The sequence below is a fragment of the Cervus elaphus genome, chromosome 6 (genome assembly GCF_910594005.1).
Source record: "Cervus elaphus chromosome 6, mCerEla1.1, whole genome shotgun sequence".
Lineage (NCBI taxonomy): Eukaryota > Metazoa > Chordata > Mammalia > Artiodactyla > Cervidae > Cervus > Cervus elaphus.
The window spans coordinates 27,352,726-27,371,422 of NC_057820.1; the positions used below are offsets into that span (position 1 = coordinate 27,352,726).

At 39.8% G+C, this 18,697-nt stretch overlaps 1 protein-coding gene across 4 annotated transcripts in view; it reads left to right on the top strand.

The window, feature by feature from the left end:
• Positions 1 to 295: 295 nt before the first annotated feature.
• The window catches only part of RASSF6 (Ras association domain family member 6), a 64,021-nt gene continuing 45,619 nt past the window's right edge, over positions 296 to 18,697 (top strand). The window contains exons 1-2 of one of the 4 annotated variants that reach the window (XM_043906486.1): positions 296 to 723; positions 12,806 to 12,904. In XM_043906486.1, coding sequence (XP_043762421.1) covers positions 12,849 to 12,904 — 56 coding nt within the window. In that variant the 5' untranslated portion in view covers positions 296 to 723; positions 12,806 to 12,848. The remainder of the gene's footprint in view (positions 724 to 12,805; positions 12,905 to 18,697) is intronic. The other 3 variants (XM_043906487.1, XM_043906489.1, XM_043906490.1) reach the window with 3 other exon arrangements.

Here is an 18,697-nt window from a genome sequence, read left to right on the forward strand (position 1 = left end):
CTAATTAAAAGACACATTTTTTAAAAAAGAAAGACATGAATGATGACATTCTGTCCTCGTCGGTGTCATCTCTTAAAGACTGTTTCTGTACAGACCAGAGAGGAGAGACTAGAAAGCGTCCAATTCAGAAGGTAAAGGCTCAACCAAATTCACTTGTCAATTTACCTGTCCTCAAGGTGTGTGGCAGGACACAGAGGCGTGTCCCGGTCAGCTGCTGCGAAGTCAACACTCCCAACATGCACTGAGGCGCAGGGAGGGGCTCCCTCCTAACCCTTCCCTGCGGCGGCGACGGGGAGCAATCATCCACAGCCTCTTGGGCTGGATGATCGTCGGAAGGGCCCTGCCAGGCGCAGAGGGGCCCTGCCGCCCTGCTCCCGCCCCTGGCTCCGACCTCGCCTCCACCTCCGGGACCGGTGAGCGAGCGCTGCCTCTCCGGCGATGATCAGAGTTTGTGGCTGAGAGCGGGAACAAACTCTCCGGGGCAAGTTCGGCTCCGCCACGAAGGGGAAAAGTCTCCTCCTATGCACACCGTAGTAGGTGAAAAATGGGAGTAGGGGGTGAAAAAAGCGCTCTAATCCACTCCCTGAGGTCCAGTTAAGGGCAAGTTGTTAGAAAGCAAAATCCATAGGCAGCCAGGTTTGAAGGTGTGCGTGTATCAGAGCCGCCTGAAACCCGGACATACTTTTGCTTTTGATATTTACAGAACACCCCTTTCTGATCAAGGTAAGCATGGGAGGGAGACGGGGCCGGGGACAGGGGAGGGCTTGAAGCTAAGTGTGGCCGCCAATCTCCCCTCACTTTTTAATAGGGAGTGAGCTCATGGTCTTTACCTGAAATTGTGATTTTTGCCAGGAAAAGATACTAGACTTTTGCAGGACTTACTGCTTCCTCTGAGTATCCTTAGGTTTGCAATGTTGCATTCAACCAGCGGACTCAGAAGGTCTTTTTAATTGAGGGTTCAGCTAAAGTTTTATTGTTTTCCACAAATCAAAAGAGACTTCTCTCCTACCAAAAAAAAAAAAAAGTTAAAAAGGATTTCTGATACAATTTAGGACTGCACCAAACTTCGAAAGAATAATCATAATTAAATAGGAGTTCATGAGTTAAGGATCCAATTCTGAAGCAGGAGAGCTTTAGGTTCAAATCTTGCCTTTGTCACTTACTGGCTTGTCCCTTACTTAGCAAATGACTTAACTTAGTCAAGCCTCAATTCATCATCTATAAAATAGGCATCGTAAGAGGATGTTCCAAGAGGGCTTTGGTGGGAATTAAACACTGGGCAAGTCTTCAAAAATAGCTATAAATAATTAGCATTAAGAAACTAACAGCTCTGCCAAAGTGTCCATTCAAGCAGTGTGAGCTGAGCTGGTGCGACCAGACAGTATAAGGGTACTGGAGTTGAACGGCTTTCCAGTGAGTGAGTCCAGGATACATGAGCAGATGGCAAGTAGGCAAAGCATTACCTCTGAGAAACAATGAAATTATCTGGCTTCTTGCCACTTTTCAAATAGAGGTTGTGGTGGCCAGTTCAAACTTTTTGCTATGTCAGTCATTTTTATTTTGAAGAAGTCATACTTCTGTTAATCTGTTATTTCTGACTGGAGAAGGGAATGGCCACCACTCCAGTATTCTTGCCTGGAGAATTCCATGAACAGAGGAACCTCGTGGGCTCTGCAGTTCATGGGGTTGCAAAAAGTCAGACGTGACTGAGTGACTAACAATATTAGAAACTATAATTTTTAATAAGAGAGAAACACTCAATCCTATGTTGTGGAACCCATCAATTTTGAGGTTTATTTATAAAAGAGACTGCCCCTGAATAACGTTGATAAAATTATACCATATACTCCATGTTCTTATATTGTAGCACATATTGTATTGTTCACAGTAAAGTGACACAGACTTTTACTTGTGTATAGACAGGAAACATGAAACATAAAAAATTGATGCCTATATTTTGTTGGTCTTTACCACCTAAACTTAAATTACAAGGAAGTGAACTTACTTTATGAATTTTTATTTAAAGGGTATTTTTGTTATTAATAATATTGCTGATAGGTTTATTAATGTGGATAACTTTGAGGTAGGAATAAACTTAGTAGGCGTGACTAACAAAGTAATTCTATTGATGACATTTTATCTTTACTTTATTAATATAAAACATTTAAATATTTTGCAATTGATCTTAGATTAGTATTATCATTGTTTTAACGAATTCTGCCCTCAAATTGCAGAGTTGAAAATCTTCGCTGTATTTTTTTTTTCTTGAGAGGGGAAAGTAACTTTTTTATCCAGTTTTATTGAGATATAGTTGACATTTAGCACTGTATAAGTTGTACAACACAGTAATTTAACTTAACATATTCATGAAATGCTCCATCATCTCGCATAGATATAAAATTAAAGAAATAGAAGGAAACTCTTTACTTGTGATGAGAACTCTTAAGATTTACTCTTTTAACAACTTTCGTATAGCTCAGTTGGTAAAGAATGCCTACAATGCAGGAGACCTCAGTTCGATTTCTGGGTAGGGAAGATCCCCTGGAGAAGGGAAACGCTACCCACTCCAGTATTCTGGCCTAGAGAATTCCATGGTCTCTATAGTTCGCAAAGAGTTGGACACGACTGAGCGACTTTCACTTTCATATACAACATACTTATTTATTTTATTTGTGGCTCTGATGGGTCTTTATTGCTATGTGGGCTTTTCTCTAGTAGCGGCAAGCAGAGGCTACTCCCTAGTTGTGTGCACAAGCTTCTCATTGTGGTAGCTTGTTTTGTTTCAACCCCGGGCTCTAGAGCACAGGCTCAATAGTTGTGGGCTTATTTGTTCAGAGGACTGTGGAATCTTCCTGGATCTGGGCTCAAACCCATAACTCCTGAGTTGGCAGGTGGATTCTTTACCACTAAGCCACCAGGGAAGCCCTACCAGCATTGATTAAATTTATCATGTTGCATATTACATCCCTAGTACTAAATTTATCTTATAATTGCAAGTTTTACCTTTTGATACTTTTATATGATTCCCTTCCGCCCCCTCCTTTATAATTGGATATTGACTGGACAATTGGAAATAGAATTCTAAATCTAACTAAACTGAACTGTACCACATTACTGTCATCTGAGGTGTGATTGCATTTAGTGTAGTTTAACTAAAAACTTGCAAAATAATGCAATCTATTTAGAAAAAACTATAGTACCAGTGTTCACTAAACATTTTTCAAAAAAGAAATATGCCTTTATGCTAAATAAATATTTTTAGAATTTAAACAAGTCATTTGACTTTTTATTTCATAATAAACATATATCTAAATAACAAACAGTAGCCCCAACTAAAACAAATCTATTAACCATATTTGAGATTAATTTATTTAGCCACATAAACAGGTATAAGTCTTCCTAAAGTTTATTTTAGTATATAGATATATTTCTACTATTTCTAATGTCTATAAAATTTTGTGATAAACTATTAAATGTTTTGGTCAATCAGAAGAGAGAAATAACCAGCAGTGATTAAAACAAATTAACTTTTCTGATTACATTTAAAATAATATAACATACGTGTAATATATATGTAGCATGTAATTTAAGGTTTCATATTTGACACTTGTTTTAAATAAGAGGTATCCTGTACTTTTCATTGAAATAGAAATCTAATGCTGTCAATTTACTTATGCAGACTCTTTGATCACAAGGCAGACAGGGAATTTAAGATTGTTAGAGATACATGGGCTTTATATAAAAGTTTAGATTTTTAAAAACAAGTAAAGGTCGATTGAAAGTACAACCTCTGCAAAAGAACTTCTTTTGAATGCTCTCCTTTTCACTAAAGTCTGGACTTAGAGAAGATTGGGATCTGTGGCAAAACTTAGTCTTTTAAAGACTGTCAGGTATAGTGATTTCATCATTTCATAACATCATCTCAAGTACCGAATGAACCAATAGTACTGCCTTCAGTAGCTGAGCATGAAAGCGTCTCTTTCTTAAGGGATGAGGGTGTTATCTTAGTAGCAGAGGTGGTTGAAGGACATCTCCATCATCCTCCCGGAGCCTAGTAAACGGAGCTCAAGAGGAAAAAGGGATCCTTTTTTTGCAGCCAAATAATGAGCAGGAAAAATGAACCATGATCCCTGTAAAGTCAACCTTAGAATTTCCTCTTGGAAACCTAGATGAAGCAGAGAATCTGGAGCTGGGTCATGGCACCTATTCCAGAAGATGTTGTCGGCAGACTGAGTGGCTCCCTCCCAAACAGCGGTGGCAAGGTACTTTAAATCCTGAAGTGACTTCAAACTAGTTCGCCTCTCCTACTGCTCCTGCTTTGCTCACCTCCCCGAGGGCACTCTGGGGAGAGTGGAGCACCCAGGGTTAGCGCCGTGTAAATGTGCACTCGCATACTAATGGCTTGGCACTTCAAATTAGGTTCCACTGGGACTGATGGTGATGGGAGAGTCACATAAAAATCTGGTTGCTTGATCCACATTCGGTTTAGTCCTGTCTTAAAGACTATAACACATTTTTACTTGTATCTCTAAACAAACATTCCCTAACTGCAATCAGTATCACCTGATAAAGTGATAATATTTATAGTCTAATATTGAACTTTTACCATCTCTGCAAATGAAGCACATTCCTTAGAAAAAACATGGTGCCAAGTATTTCCCAGAACCCATATTTTTCTTGACTTTTTTCTGTTTTCTAAGAATTGGATAACAGTTAGAATTACAGATGTTTGGTTTCCTTGAAGTGATACAGTTGTATATGGCTCTGCTCTTCTGTACTATAAGGTTCCAGGTCAGAGTTTAGAGAAAACAGCTTTATTTTAGAGCTAAATATGTATTTGTAACTTTCCATTGTTTCTTCAGGCAAAAATAATGTTTAAAACAAAATCCTCCATGCATACAGCCTTTAGTATAATTTTACTTCATAACTGAAATACACACTTCCTATTCTAATGTGAAACTCTCTAGTCTTTTTTTTTTTTTAATCAATTTTTATAATGTGTGTTCTGGAGTAAAAAATGGCAACCAGCTCCAGTATTCTTGCCTGGAAAATTCCATGAACAGAGCAGCCTGGGAGGCTACAGTCCATGGGGTCGCAAAGAGTTGGACACTACTAAGCATGCAGGCATGAATATGGTGTGTGTTATGTAAGATATGCTGCTCATATATGATTTAGAAAATATATATGAAATCAAAAAGGAAATAATTATCATTCATAATTTCACAGCTTTCAGTTTTACTGTTAATATTCTAGTACATCTCTCCATATACTGAATGACTTCTCAGGTGGCTCAATGGTAAAGTATCCACCTGCAATGCTAGAGACGCAAGTTCGGTCCCTGGGTCAGGAAGATTCCCCTGGAGAAGGGAATGGCAACACACTCCAGTATTCTTGCCTGGGAAGTCCCATGGACAGAGGAACCTGGCAGGCTACAGTCCATGGGGTTGCAAAGAGTCTAACACAACTTAGTGACTGAGCACGCACATCACATACTGAACATAGAGATCTTCATTTCTTTATATTAATGTATGTTTTCTCTACATACTTGCATATATACATTCACTCTAGGAGTCAAAAATTAAAATAAGCCATCATCCTGTTCTAAAGGAAATTAGGTAAAATAAAATATGATTAGAGAGAGAAAGCGAAAGTAATTAGAAAGACTCAGATGTTTTGCTGTGAAAGTTCAAAGGAGAAATTCTCTTTGGCTGGAGGACCCAGGGAGTTAACACATGTATTTTTCTAGCTCATTGTAAAATTATGACTGCTCTGACGTTTCCTGCACCCAATGGCCTCAGGAATCAGGGGCTGCAGATATAGATACAAATATAGGCCATGCTTCCTGGCTTAGCATGATAGCAGGCCCAGAGAAGGAACTCATGAAATATTTGTTGATATACGGAGGAGCGAACCAAGTTTTCCACTTTTAAACAAGTGACCATTTAATTAATCCATGCTTGAACCTGGGAAGGTACTTTAAATGACTGGTCCTTTTGAGTTTTATTTGGGCTTCACCTCACATCCTTTGGCCTCATTCTGGTAACTGGCCAGTCTAGGCAAGTCCACATCTATGCAGGATGCAGAGCGGGAAGAGGTAAACCACTTCAGATGTTCTCGGATGCTTCCCATCCTCAGCATTGCCCATATACGGGTGCTGACTTATCCTGCTTTCTCAGGGTCCTCATCCCTACTGCCTGCTCAGACTGATTCTATCTTCCCGATCTTCTCTCTTCCCTGTTGTGCCTCCAAGGTCTATTTTAGCCTTGACCGACCTAGTACTTCCAGGACTGTTTATTTCTCCAAGATTTAATTACTTGCCTATTTAATTCTATATTGAGTTGTACTCTCTGTGGACAAAATTTTAAAATAGATAGCCAAACATTGAATAAGTGATCTTATTTCCTACACAATCAAAGTCAATAAGCTCTGGCCCCAGGATGGGAGAGCCTGTAAGATTCTCTCTCGAAGTAAAACACTTAGATTTTTAACAACTACCTTCCTCCTCAAGTCATAGTTTGTGCTTAGTCGCACAGTTGTATCCAGCTGTTTTCGACCCCATGGACTGCAGCACAGCAGACTACTCTGCCCATGGGGATTCTCCAGGCAAGAATACTAGAGTGGGTTGTTGTGCCCTCCTCCAGGGGATATTCCCAACACAGTGTTCGAACCCAGGTCTCCCTCATTGCAGGCAAATCCTTTACTGTCTGAGCCACCAGGAAAGTCCAAAGTCATAGTTAATATTCTACCAAAATAATTGTGAGCATTCAAAGTAAGATGCTTAGGCTTCTAGACCTGTAATTTTTCTTTTTTTTTTTTCATAAATCTTTTTGCTGATTTAATCATAATCTCTGGTTATCCTCCTCTTAAGCCTTTTGAGGAAACTAGCTCAGACCCTTAAACCTACCAAGTCTTTGTAATTTAGAGGATATTCACAAGGGCACTACCAGATTTTAATTTACGATATATCATGGCTAATGGGAATGGAAAGGGGAAACTGTTTGAATTCATAGATCTATTTCTCACTTTAGCAATTAATAATAAGCTGGGAGTTTTACCAAATCACCTCTTTACCTTTCAAGTATTTCAATTGTTTGATTATTTTGCTTAGGCAACTTTTGAATTCAGTCAATATTATTTCCTATTCAATTAGCTTATAATGCTTATCAAGAAAAATGTTACCCCGTTTTCATCTTCTTTCACAAATTTCATTCAACTGTCCTTCTTTCTAAGGTCAGGATAATGAAAGGACTTTTGAATTCCTTTTTGTTTGTTTTGAAATTTAATTACATCTTCTGAAGCTAGCTACAATTTGCTTCAGCATAGGTCATGAGTGACAATATAATTACATCTCAATTGTTTGCTATCTTCAATGATACTTTACCTAATGTTTTTATGAATACAAAGAGTGGGGACCAATCAGGAAGCCATTGCAATGATTCTTCAGCCCATCATTGTCAATTTGCCTTTGTACTTCAGTTCAGAATATTGCCCACTTCCAGTCCTACCTAAAATACCATATTAACTATGAGGTCAAGGTCAGTCCTTTGGATCACAGGTACAGCTTGACATTTAGTCAGTCACTCAATAAATATTATCTAAGTTATCTAGATAATTATCTAAATTATCTAAAGACAGTCAATGTAACTCAATAAAATCCTTTCAAATACTGATGCATTACCTAGATGAAAATATGGTAATTGGATTACCTAAAAGAAGGTATAAATAGAAAAGAGAGGATGGCTGAGGACAGACTATTGGAACAATGATCTGAATAATATGATAATGACTGAGAGTTACTTAGGGAAAGTCTCTGACAGAGACCAGCATGATGGGAAAGTCTGAGGTAAAGAACTCCAAGGAGGAGGAGCAGAAAGTTCAAATCCCTGAGGCAAGAATGAGCTAAGGGAGTGATTAAAAACCAGAAAGAAGGTCAGTGTAGATGAAATGTAATCAACGAGAGAAGTAATAAACAGAATGAATACTGAATTGATTGACAGGACCTTGAGCGTCATCATAAGGAGGTTCTATTTTACTCTAGCTCATTCTTGGAAGTCTTTATAAGGTTTTAATCATGAAATGACAAGATCTGATTTGCTTTTGAAAATTATCATCCTGGTTGCCATGTGGAGAATGGAATATGGGTCATGATGTGGGTTCAGGGAAACCAGTCTGAAGGCTGATGCAATAATCCAGGAGGAAGATGGTGGTGGGTTGGCTCAGAGTGGTTGCCCTGGAAGTGGAAGCTGTTGAGTTACCTGTTGGAGGTACCAATAGGACTTACTTTTGGATTGGAATCTGGTTATGAAGAGGAAAAAGTAAAACTTTTAGTTTTGGTGCCCTTAAGGTGGGTGGGAAAGAAATGTGGAAGAGGGAATTCTGGAGTATGGGAGAAAGTCAGTTGTTCTGGCTTGGCCATGTTGGCCTTGAGATGCCTTGGATGGACATCCAACTAGAGATTAATTTAGGTAGTAACATAAGTCTGGAGTCGGCAGAGAGGCTGGGCCAGAGCTGGATTAGGTTACCTGGAAGAAAGTGTAGATAGAGAGGAGAGGGTGTTCAAGGACAGTCTATTAGAACAAGCCAGCGTTTTGTGATCGTATAAGGGAGGAGCCAGCAGAGGAGACTAAATAACTGAGACATGTGGGAGAGCCAGGAACTAAAGTAAGGTTGTGGTGGTTGCTGCTTTGTCTCAGAGTCTCCAAAAACAGTGTTTCAAAAAGAGGGAACAACCAACATTGTCAATTGCTACCGAAAGGCAGAGAAAATGAACCACTTGGCAAGATACAGGCGATGGAATGTGAAAGGAGAGCTACAGGAGAAGTAAAAGTATAGAAGTAAAAGAATACATTCTCAATAATGGTAAATAATTTGGATCCAGGAAGGAGAAGGTAGTGTTTGACTACTGGGAGGAGTGGCAAGTTGGGGAGGGGGGGAGGGCGGGATCTCACTAGGAAGCCCCAATTACTCTTTTTGTGGGTGATATAATGACAAAATCTAGGGGCAAAACTCAGGTTTTAGAAGCAAGAGCAAAGACTATACAACTAATCAGCCCAGACCAAATTTTGTGACTGACTAACTGGGATTTGTTGAGCTCAGGGAACATGCTGTGTTTCTGTCCCAAGGCAGCCTAAAATACCCTTGTAGCTTCTGACCTACACAGTTAATTTGCCAGGTTGGCTAAGGTTCTGTCTCTCTCAGCACAAGTCCTCCATGAAACCCCCTTCCAATGATGTGCTATGAAAGAGGGTGATGTTTCTAACTAGAGGAGCACCAGTCACAGGAGGACATGATTAGAAAATGAGATAAGGTATAAAACCATCATGGCAATACCAGTGGGAAGCAGAGAGTAACATCACAGCAGTGTAGAAAACAGGCCATGGGGAGACTGATATGGTTCCTTCTGAGCAGGGACAAGAAGGAAGTAGAGATCTGAATCTGCAGAGATGAGGGAAAGGGGAATGGTGAGAAGAGATTGGATGACACGTGACTCCGTTAGACTACAAAGCCTGGTGTTAAAGAAAGTTTCAGTGTCGAGTTTGGAAAGGTAGGTTTCGGTGGAAATACAGAAAGCCTGAAAGTCAGGTTATGGGGCCTGAGCTGTATTTGCAAAGAATGAGGTCTCAGGAATATCTGATAGCAGGATGATGTGATGATCAAAATGGCAAAAGCATAAAGGGAAACTAGTCAAGCATTCAGCTTAGAGACCATTATAATATGCCTGGTGGGACATGCTCATAGCTTTCCAATAGATTATATAATTTCAAAGTAACAATATGTTCTAAGGGAAAATATGCATCAGGGATGAATTCTATGAAACCTCTTTTCTTCTTTTCCTTTTTTTTTTTTTTGACTGTAGTGTATGTGTTAGTTGCTCAGTGGTGTCCAACTCTTTGTGACTCGATAGACTGTAGCCCATCAGGCTCCTCTGTCCATGAAATTCTCCAGGCAAGAATACTGGAATGGGTTGCCATTCCCTTCTCCAGGGGATCTTCCCGACCCCAGGTTCGAACCTGGGTCTCCTGCATTGCAGGCAGATTCTTTACCATCTGAGCCACCAGGGAAGCTGTTCTCTTGGAAAAAGAAAACATGAAATGTCTTCCACACACTTTACCCCAGCCAGAATGACCTACTTTAGAATCACTTCCCCTTCTTTTTTAAAATTTAAGAAAAAAATGGAATTTTTCTCTCCAGCCTTTTTATTCTGGCTATAGCCCCTATGATTCTGTAGGCTTGATGCAATGGTAATTAAATATTCAATTTCTGAAAAAGGGAATGACTAGAAAATATTATATTGGAGAAGGAAATGGCAACCCACTCCAGTGTTCTTGCCTAGAGAATCCCAGGGACAGGGAAGCCTGGTGGGCTGCTATCTACGGGGTTGCACAGAGTTGGACAAGACTGAAGCGACTTAGCAGCAGCAGAAAATATTACACAAAATCTCTGGTCACACCCTAATGCCATTTATATGAAGACGTAAAGGAGGTTATTATTCATACCTGACCACAGTTTCCAGAGCCTGAAGGAAATTTGAAGGAAGTTATGTCACACTTAACTAACCCCACGGGTCAGAGCTTGATATTGGCTGCCTGGCAACTTGAAACTGTGTTTGTGGAATGGGACAGGTTTCAGTCAGTTTGAATTCAATTGCTGGAATGAAAGGAATATGTTCTCTTGCACAATCATATCAAAGAGAATTCTTTCTAGAAATACTCCGAAAACAGACTTACCAAACTAGCTGACCCTTCTCTGCCTTGGGTCAGTTTTTGTAGTTTTTCCTTTTATATAGTTTTCATAGCTTGATAGTTTTCAGTTTGCACACCTCCAGACATTGCTCTAGAATTTCTTCTCTACTTTAACTAGCTTGTGTTCTTAGGTTGCCCCCCAAATTTCAATGATTGCAAAATGCCTCTTTTTGGATCAGAGAAGCGTTTGGGAATTTAACATCTTTTTAAAGAAAATAACACTCGGCTGCTATATAAACAGAACTTTAAAACTAGATCAATGTTTTCACAAGTCTCTAGAAATTTTACTTTAAAATATAACAACAAGATATTTGATTTTTTTTTTCAAAAATATTTGGAAATTTTGCTACAAAACCTAAAACCAAGAAGACGTCTGAAATATTATTTCAACCAGGCAGAATTCCTCAAGGAGCTTCTCTTTTTTTTCCCCTTTTTATACTTCTCAATAAAGCATAAGCTCTGCATCAGGAAACAGCTTCTTCAGACACCCTGAGCCCATCTGTGCATTTATGAAGACACGGAGCAGGAGGATGGCTTTTAAATCACTGAGACCTGGTAGCGTCAGAACTGTGGATAAATCGAAAAAATGAAGAAAATGCTTCTCATGTATTCCAAATCAACTACTAAAAATTCAGAGTAGGGTTCCTTACAATGGGAGTTATGCCAAATTTAGACATAGTGGTGGGTACATTCATTACTGGGAGCATAGCTAAGTACAGCCATCAACTGGAAAGTGAGTGTCAGCACAACTTTGATCCAGGATCTCACTTACACATTTGCAAATCATTAGCATTTACCATGGGCCCACATTGTCACTTGTATGGCCCTTTGATGTCCAGCCCCCTGTTCCACCTTTCCCTCTTCCCATTTCTCTGTCACACAGTTTCTCAAATTGATCTCCAAGGGGAAATCTGTATGTCAAGCTAAGTGTTTTTGACTCATCTACTGTTTCCTCATAAGCCCTCTTTATCATCTTTCTTTAGTGGGTCAAAATAAAATTATATATTCCTCTTCCTTCACTGGTTACGCTGGTGGCTCAGCTGGTAAAGAATCCGCCTGCAATGCGGGAGACCTGGGTTCAATCCCTGGGCTGGGAAGATCCCCTGGAGAAGGGAAAGGCTACCCACTCCAGTGTTCTGACCTGGAGAATTCCATGGACTGTACGGTCCGTGGGGTCACAAAGAGTCAGACACAATTGAGTGACTTTCACTTCACTTCACTTCCTTTACTAATATTTTCCATAGAGTAAATGAGGAATACATAATTTTCAATTTAAAATAAGAAATGGTTATCAAAAGAGGATAAAAATGGATTTTTCTCTCAAAAGCACATACTGAGTAATAAGAATGGAATGAAACACCTAAATATTTTAAAGCTTATATGGAGGTGGTGGAGAGGAATGGAAGGGACAGAAAAGACATGTTATTACTTGTTTCCAAAACAAATTATTCTGTGAAAAGTGGGTTTACAGGATGCTATTTAATACCCACTCAAAGTGAGTTGTAGTTAAAACTCTGAACTCTAAGTTTATTTTCTTATAGTTGAAGATTTTGGAGAACATTTTACTTATCCTCAACATTAATTCCCTTAGATGTAGGAAAAAGAGAGCTTTGAAAAAAATCTTCAAATGGGCAAATTTGTAGAAAATCAACAATATTTAATCCATATAACCTTTTTGCAAACTTCAAAAACAATATTGGTGAAAAGGAAAAATAGGAAACAAACATATTCAGACCTTGCTTCAAATGATTTGTTCCACTACTTACTGTCTGAAATGGACATAATAATGCCCCGACCTTGCTAGGAAGGCCAGAGGAGTAAATGAGATACTACCTATCAAATGCTCACATACAGAGTGTGAGATTCAAAGCAGGCACATGGTAAAAAGTCTCTTTACTTCCCTCTCCAATCTAACCTTCATGCCCACATACACAAAACACTACTTAAAAACTCCCCCCAGAATATTTTTACACACTAGGGACACAACAAATCTCAATGTAAGCTAGAGACTAATTTATGAATGTATCCAGGAACATACCATTAATACTATTCTAATGTTCTAGGGTAGCCTCAGATGATCTCAGAAAGGGGCAGAAGAAGACTGTGATGGCTCACCAGTCCTCCTCTTGGATCTTTATCAATGAAAGGACATTCATTACTGGGTAACTATACACCTACAGCTATATGCCTTATATATTATTTTGGTCATCAGTCATTTGTGGGTTATACCTTATGTTTATTATGCATTATGTCATTCTAACCGTCATTTGAAAACTTCAGCTGTATTGAAAAAAACTGGAAAATGACATCATTACGTTTTCTAACTATTCTCATTTTCCTATAAAAAGAATCCAGTGATATATATATTGTAAAAATTATGTGAGGCCTTTGTAAAATATTTCAGAACATATGAGATAAACAGTGTCTAAATTTGGTTTTCCACAGGAATTATAATAAAGTCTAAATGTATATCAATAAAAAAGCACGACATATGATCCACAAGATCAATGATACGAATCATCAGTTGAGACCTTGAATAACAGATTAAGTAAGACTGCAAAGCCATAGCTTATCATGGAACAATCACTCTATTTCATAAGTAGTGGTCTAATTTCACCAAAAGCTAAATTTCTATGTTAATAGTTGGCACAGTTCTCAGGAGCAGCATTCAGTAAAAGATCTAAGACTCATCATAAATGATGTATCAAAGAATTAGCCCACAGGCCTGAACCAAACTTTCCTGTCCTGTCCTGTCCTTCCCTTCCTTGCTCTTCAGGACACACTTCATTTTTTACTGTTTCTCTCTTGATATTAGGTTATGTAATAGACGACCAGTAGCTATAGTTATTTTCTTATACATAGCAAATAATGTATATCATGTTAGTGTAGATATAATAGAGCAGGGATTTGAAAAGTTTAAGAGTAAAGATAAAAATGAACCTGGCTGAGCTAAAGCAGAAGCTGAATAAGAGAAAGACACTAAGGTAAGGAGAAAAAAAAAAAGTGGCCCTGAAACATGACTCATGTCTTACAGGGAAGAGAAACAAAGCCAAATAAATAAATGATCAAGTAGTATAGATGATGCAGGACTGCACGATGGGAAAGCAAAGAGAACAAATGTGGTCAAGATGGAATCGAAGCCACAGGTGGAGGATGAGCAAGAAATGTGCGAAATGGGAAGAAGGCAGAACGCAAAAGATAGAGAATTCACTCATTCATTCCTCAGATACTAGTTAACTGCTCCCTGTTGGATAGGTACTCTTGTGGGCCCTGAGAGTTCAGGAATGAATGAAATAAACCCTTACCCTCATGGGCGTGCTGTCTGTCAGTCGTGTCCAACTCTTTGCGACCCCATTGTCTATAGCCCACCAAGCTCCTCCATCCACAGGACTCACCAGGCAAGAATACTGGAGTGGGGTGCAATTCCTCCTCCAGGGGATCTTCCCAACCCAGCAATCAAATCTGCATCTCCTGCAGTGTCAGCTAGTCAGTCAGTTCTGTCGCTCAGTCATGTCCGACTCTGTTTCACCCTGTGGACTGCAGCACGCCAGGCCTCCCTGTCCATCACCAACTCCTGGAGCTTATTCAAACTCAAGTCCATCGAGTCAGTGATGCCATCCAACCCTCTCATATTCTGTCATGCTCTTCTCCTCCTGCCTTCCATCTTTCCCAGCATCAGGGTCCTTTCCAATGAGTCAGTTCTTTGCATCAGGTGGCCAAAGTATTGGAGTTTCAGCTTCAGCAACAGTCCTTCCAGTGAATATTCAGGACTGATTTCCTTTAAGATGGACTGGTTAGATCTCCTTGCAGTCCAAGGGACTCTCAAGAGTCTTCTCCAACACCACAGTTCAAAAGCATCAATTCTTTGGTGCTCAGCTTTCTTTATAGTACAACTCTCACATCCATACATGACAACTGGAAAAACCATAGCTTTGACTGGATGGACCTTTGTTGGAAAAGTAAAATCTCTGCTTTTATTAATGTCTCAGCATATTAATGCTATCTAAGTTGGTCAAAGCTTTTCTTCCAAGGAACAAGGGTCTTTAATTTCACAGCTGCAGTCACTACCTGCAGTGATTTTGGAGGCCAAGAAAATAAAGTCTATCACTGTTTCCACTGTTTCCCCATCTATTTGCCATGAAGTGATGGGACCAGATGCCATGATCTTAGTTATCTGAATGTTGAGCTTTAAGCCAACTTTTTCACTCTCCTCTTTCACTTTCATCAAGAGACTCTTTATTTCTTCTTCTCTTTCTACCATAAGGGTGGTGTCATCTGCATATCTGAGGTTATTAATATTTCTCCGGCAATCTTGATTCCAGCTTGTGCTTCTTCCAGCTCAGCGTTTCTCATGATGTACTCTGCATATAAGTTAAATAAGCAGGGTGACAACATATAGCCTTGACATACTCCTTTCCCTATTTGGAACCAGTCTGTTGTTCCATATCCGATTATAACTGTTGCTTCCTGACCTGCATACAGATTTCTCAGGAGGCAGGTCAGGTGGTTGGGTATCTCTTTAAGAATTTTCCACAGTTTGTTGTGATCCACACGGTCAAAGGCTTTGGCATAGTCAGTAAAGCAGAAATAAATGTTTTTCTGAAACTCTCTTGCTTTTTCTATGATCCAATGTATGTTGGCAATTTGATCTCTGGTTCCTCTGCCTTTTCTAAATCCAGCTTGAACATCTACAAGTTCATGGTTCACGTACTTTTGAAGCCTGGCTTGGAGAATTTTGAGCATTACTTTATTAGCGTGTGAGATGAGTGCAATTGTGCGGTAGTCTGAGCATTCCCTGGCATTGCCTTTCTTTGGGATTGGAATGAATATTGACTTTTTACAGTCCCGTGGCCACTGCTGAGTTTTCCAAATTTGTTGGCATAATTGAGTGCAGCACTTTCACAGCATCATCTTTTAGGATTTGAAATAGCTCAACTGGAATTCTATCACCTTCACTAGCTTTGTCCATAGTAATGCTTCCTAAGTCCCACATTACTTCACATTCCAGGATGTCTGGCTCTAGGTGAGTGATCACACCATCATGATTATCTGGGTCATGAAGATCTGTTTTGTATACTTCTTCTCTGTATTCTTGCCACCTCTTCTTAGTATCTTCTGCTTCTGTTAGGTCCATACCATTTCTGTCCATTATTCAGCCCATCTTTGCATCAATATTCCCTTGGTATCTCTTATTTTCTTGAAGAGATCTCTAGTCTTTCCCATCTATTGTTTTCCTCTATTTCTTTGCACTGATCACTGAGGATGGCTTTCTTATCTCTCCTTGCTATTCTTTGGAACTCTGCATTCAAATGGGAATATCTTTCCTTTTCTCCTTTGCCTTTAGCTTCTGTTCTTTTCATAGCTATTTGTAAGGCCTCTTCAGACAACCATTTTGTCTTTTTGCATTTCTTTTTCTTGGGAATAGTCTTGATCCCTGCCTCCTATACAATTTCACAAATCTCCCTCCATAGTTCTTCAGGTACTCTGTCTATCAGATCTAACCCCTTGAATCTATTTCTCACTTCCACTGTATAATCATAAGGGATTTGATTTAGGTCATACCTGAATGGTCTAGTGTTTTTCCCTACTTTCTTCAATTTCAGTCTGAATTTGGCAGTAAGGAGTTCATGATCTGAGCCATAGTCAGCTCCTGGTCTGGTTTTTGCTGACTGTATAGAGCTTCTCCATCTTTGGCTGCAAAGAATATAATCAATCTGATTTCGGTGTCTACCATCTGGTGATGTCCATGTGTAGAGTCTTCTCTTGTGTTGTTAGAAGAGGGTGTTTGCTATGACGAGTGCATTCTCTCGGTAAAACTCTGTTAGCCTTTGCCCTGCTTCATTCTGTACCCCAAGGCCAAATTTGCCTGTTACTCCAGGTGTTGCTTGACTTCCTACTTTTGCATTCCAGTCCCCTGTAATGAAAAAGACATCTTTTTTGGATGTTAGTTCTAGAAGGTCTTGTGGGTCTTCATAGAACAGTTCAGCTTCTTCAGCATTACTGGTTGGGGCATAGACTTGGATTACTGTGATATTGAATTGTTGGCCTTGAAAATGAACAGAGATCATCCTGTCGTTTTTGAGATTGTATCCAAGTACTTCATTTCGGACTCCTTTGTTGACTATGCTGGCTACTCTATTTCTTCTAAAGCATTCTTGCCCACTGTAGTAGATATAATGGTCATCTCAGTTAAATTCACCCATTCCAGTCCATTTTAGTTCACTGATTCCTAAAATGTCGATATTCACTCTTGCCATCTCCTGTTTGACCACTTCCAATTTGCCTTGATTCATGGACCTAATATTCCAGGTTCCTATGCAATATTGCTCTTTATAGCATTGGACTTTTCTTCCCTCACTAGTCACATTCACAACTGGGTGTTGTTTTTGCTTTGGCTCCATCTGTTCATTCTTTCTGGAGTTATTTCTCCACTGATCTCCAGGAGCATATTGGGCACGTACCGACCTGGGGAGTTCATCTTTCTGTGTCCTATCTTTTTGCCTTTTCATACTGTTCACAGGGTTCTGAAGGCAAGAATACTGAAGTGGTCTGCCATTCCCTTCTCCAGTGGACCACATTTTGTCAGAACTCTCTGCCATGACCCGTCCATCTTGGGTGGCCTTACACAGCATGGCTCATAGTTTCATTGAGTTAGACAAGGCTGTGGTCCATGTGGTCAGATTGGTTAGTTTTCTGTGATTGCAGTGTCAGGAAGGTTATTTACTGCTTGCACCACCTGGGAAGCCCCTACCCTCATGGGGCTGAATCCTAAAAAGGGGAAACAGTATGTAGGATGAGTATTAAACAACGTGCACTATGAGATGCTGAAAGATATGAAGAATAAAAATAAAGCTGGAAATGGAGTAATGATCACTGGGGGTGGAGATCAGTGAGTTATGATTTCATATACGATGGCCAGGAAAGGCCTCAGGGAGGAGGTAGTCTTGGGAGAAAAGCCTGAAGGAGGTGAGTGAATAAGCTGTGTTGGTATCTAGCCGGGAGGCTTCCAGGAAAGGGGATGCTAACTTCACAGCCCTGAGGCAGTTACATGCCTGTAAGAGTGGAGGAAGCCAGTGTGGAAAGTGAAATAGGAAGACAGTAGGGGAAGGTGAGGTCAGAGATACAATGGGGCCAGAATATGTAGGGCCTCATAGGCCATTGAGACTTTGTCTTTCCCACTTAAAAGATGAGAAACCATTGAAGAATATTGAGTACATGAGTTTCTGGATCAGTCTGGTTGCTCTGTTGAGGACAGACCAAAGAGGAGACTAGAATAGGAGCAGAGAAACTATTGAGAAACTTGGAGTCCAGAGTAGAGACGATGGTGGCTTGGACCAAGGTGACAGTCAGATTCTAGGTATATTTTGAAGGGAAGGACAACAGAAAATCCTGAAGGATTAGATGTGGGGTATGAGAATAATTAAGGGTGATACCAAGGATTGGGTCTAGAAGGATGGAGTGAACACTTTCGGACATTATAAAGACTACAAGAGGACCACGTTTGGGGTAGAAGATCAGGAGTTCAGTCCTAAACATGTTACTTTTGAGAATTACTAATATCGCCAAGGGAATAAGTATGAACAGAGAAGATTCAAGGTCCAAGAGTAGAAAAGAGCGAAATGAAGTAGGAAAAGTAGAAAACAAGAAGGCAAGGCGTGGGATGAAAAGTGGGCAGAAGGAATGTGGGCACAGGATGGAGAGGAGGAACAGTGATATAGTGGGTATGTATATAAAGCACCACTTAGGGATGTCAACGTAGCTAACATTTTGATGGAGACACAAGAAGGAAGTTGAGGAAATGGGAAATTGAAATGAAAGACAAATTAATCTTTAGAATAAGTGCAGATGACTGATAATGAAACTGAGAGAAGGTAACATCTGTATAAAAACAAAGGTAAGAGAGACAGAACGATCTTAGAGAGAAGTAAGATGGACATTGTTAAAAGTACCTGAAA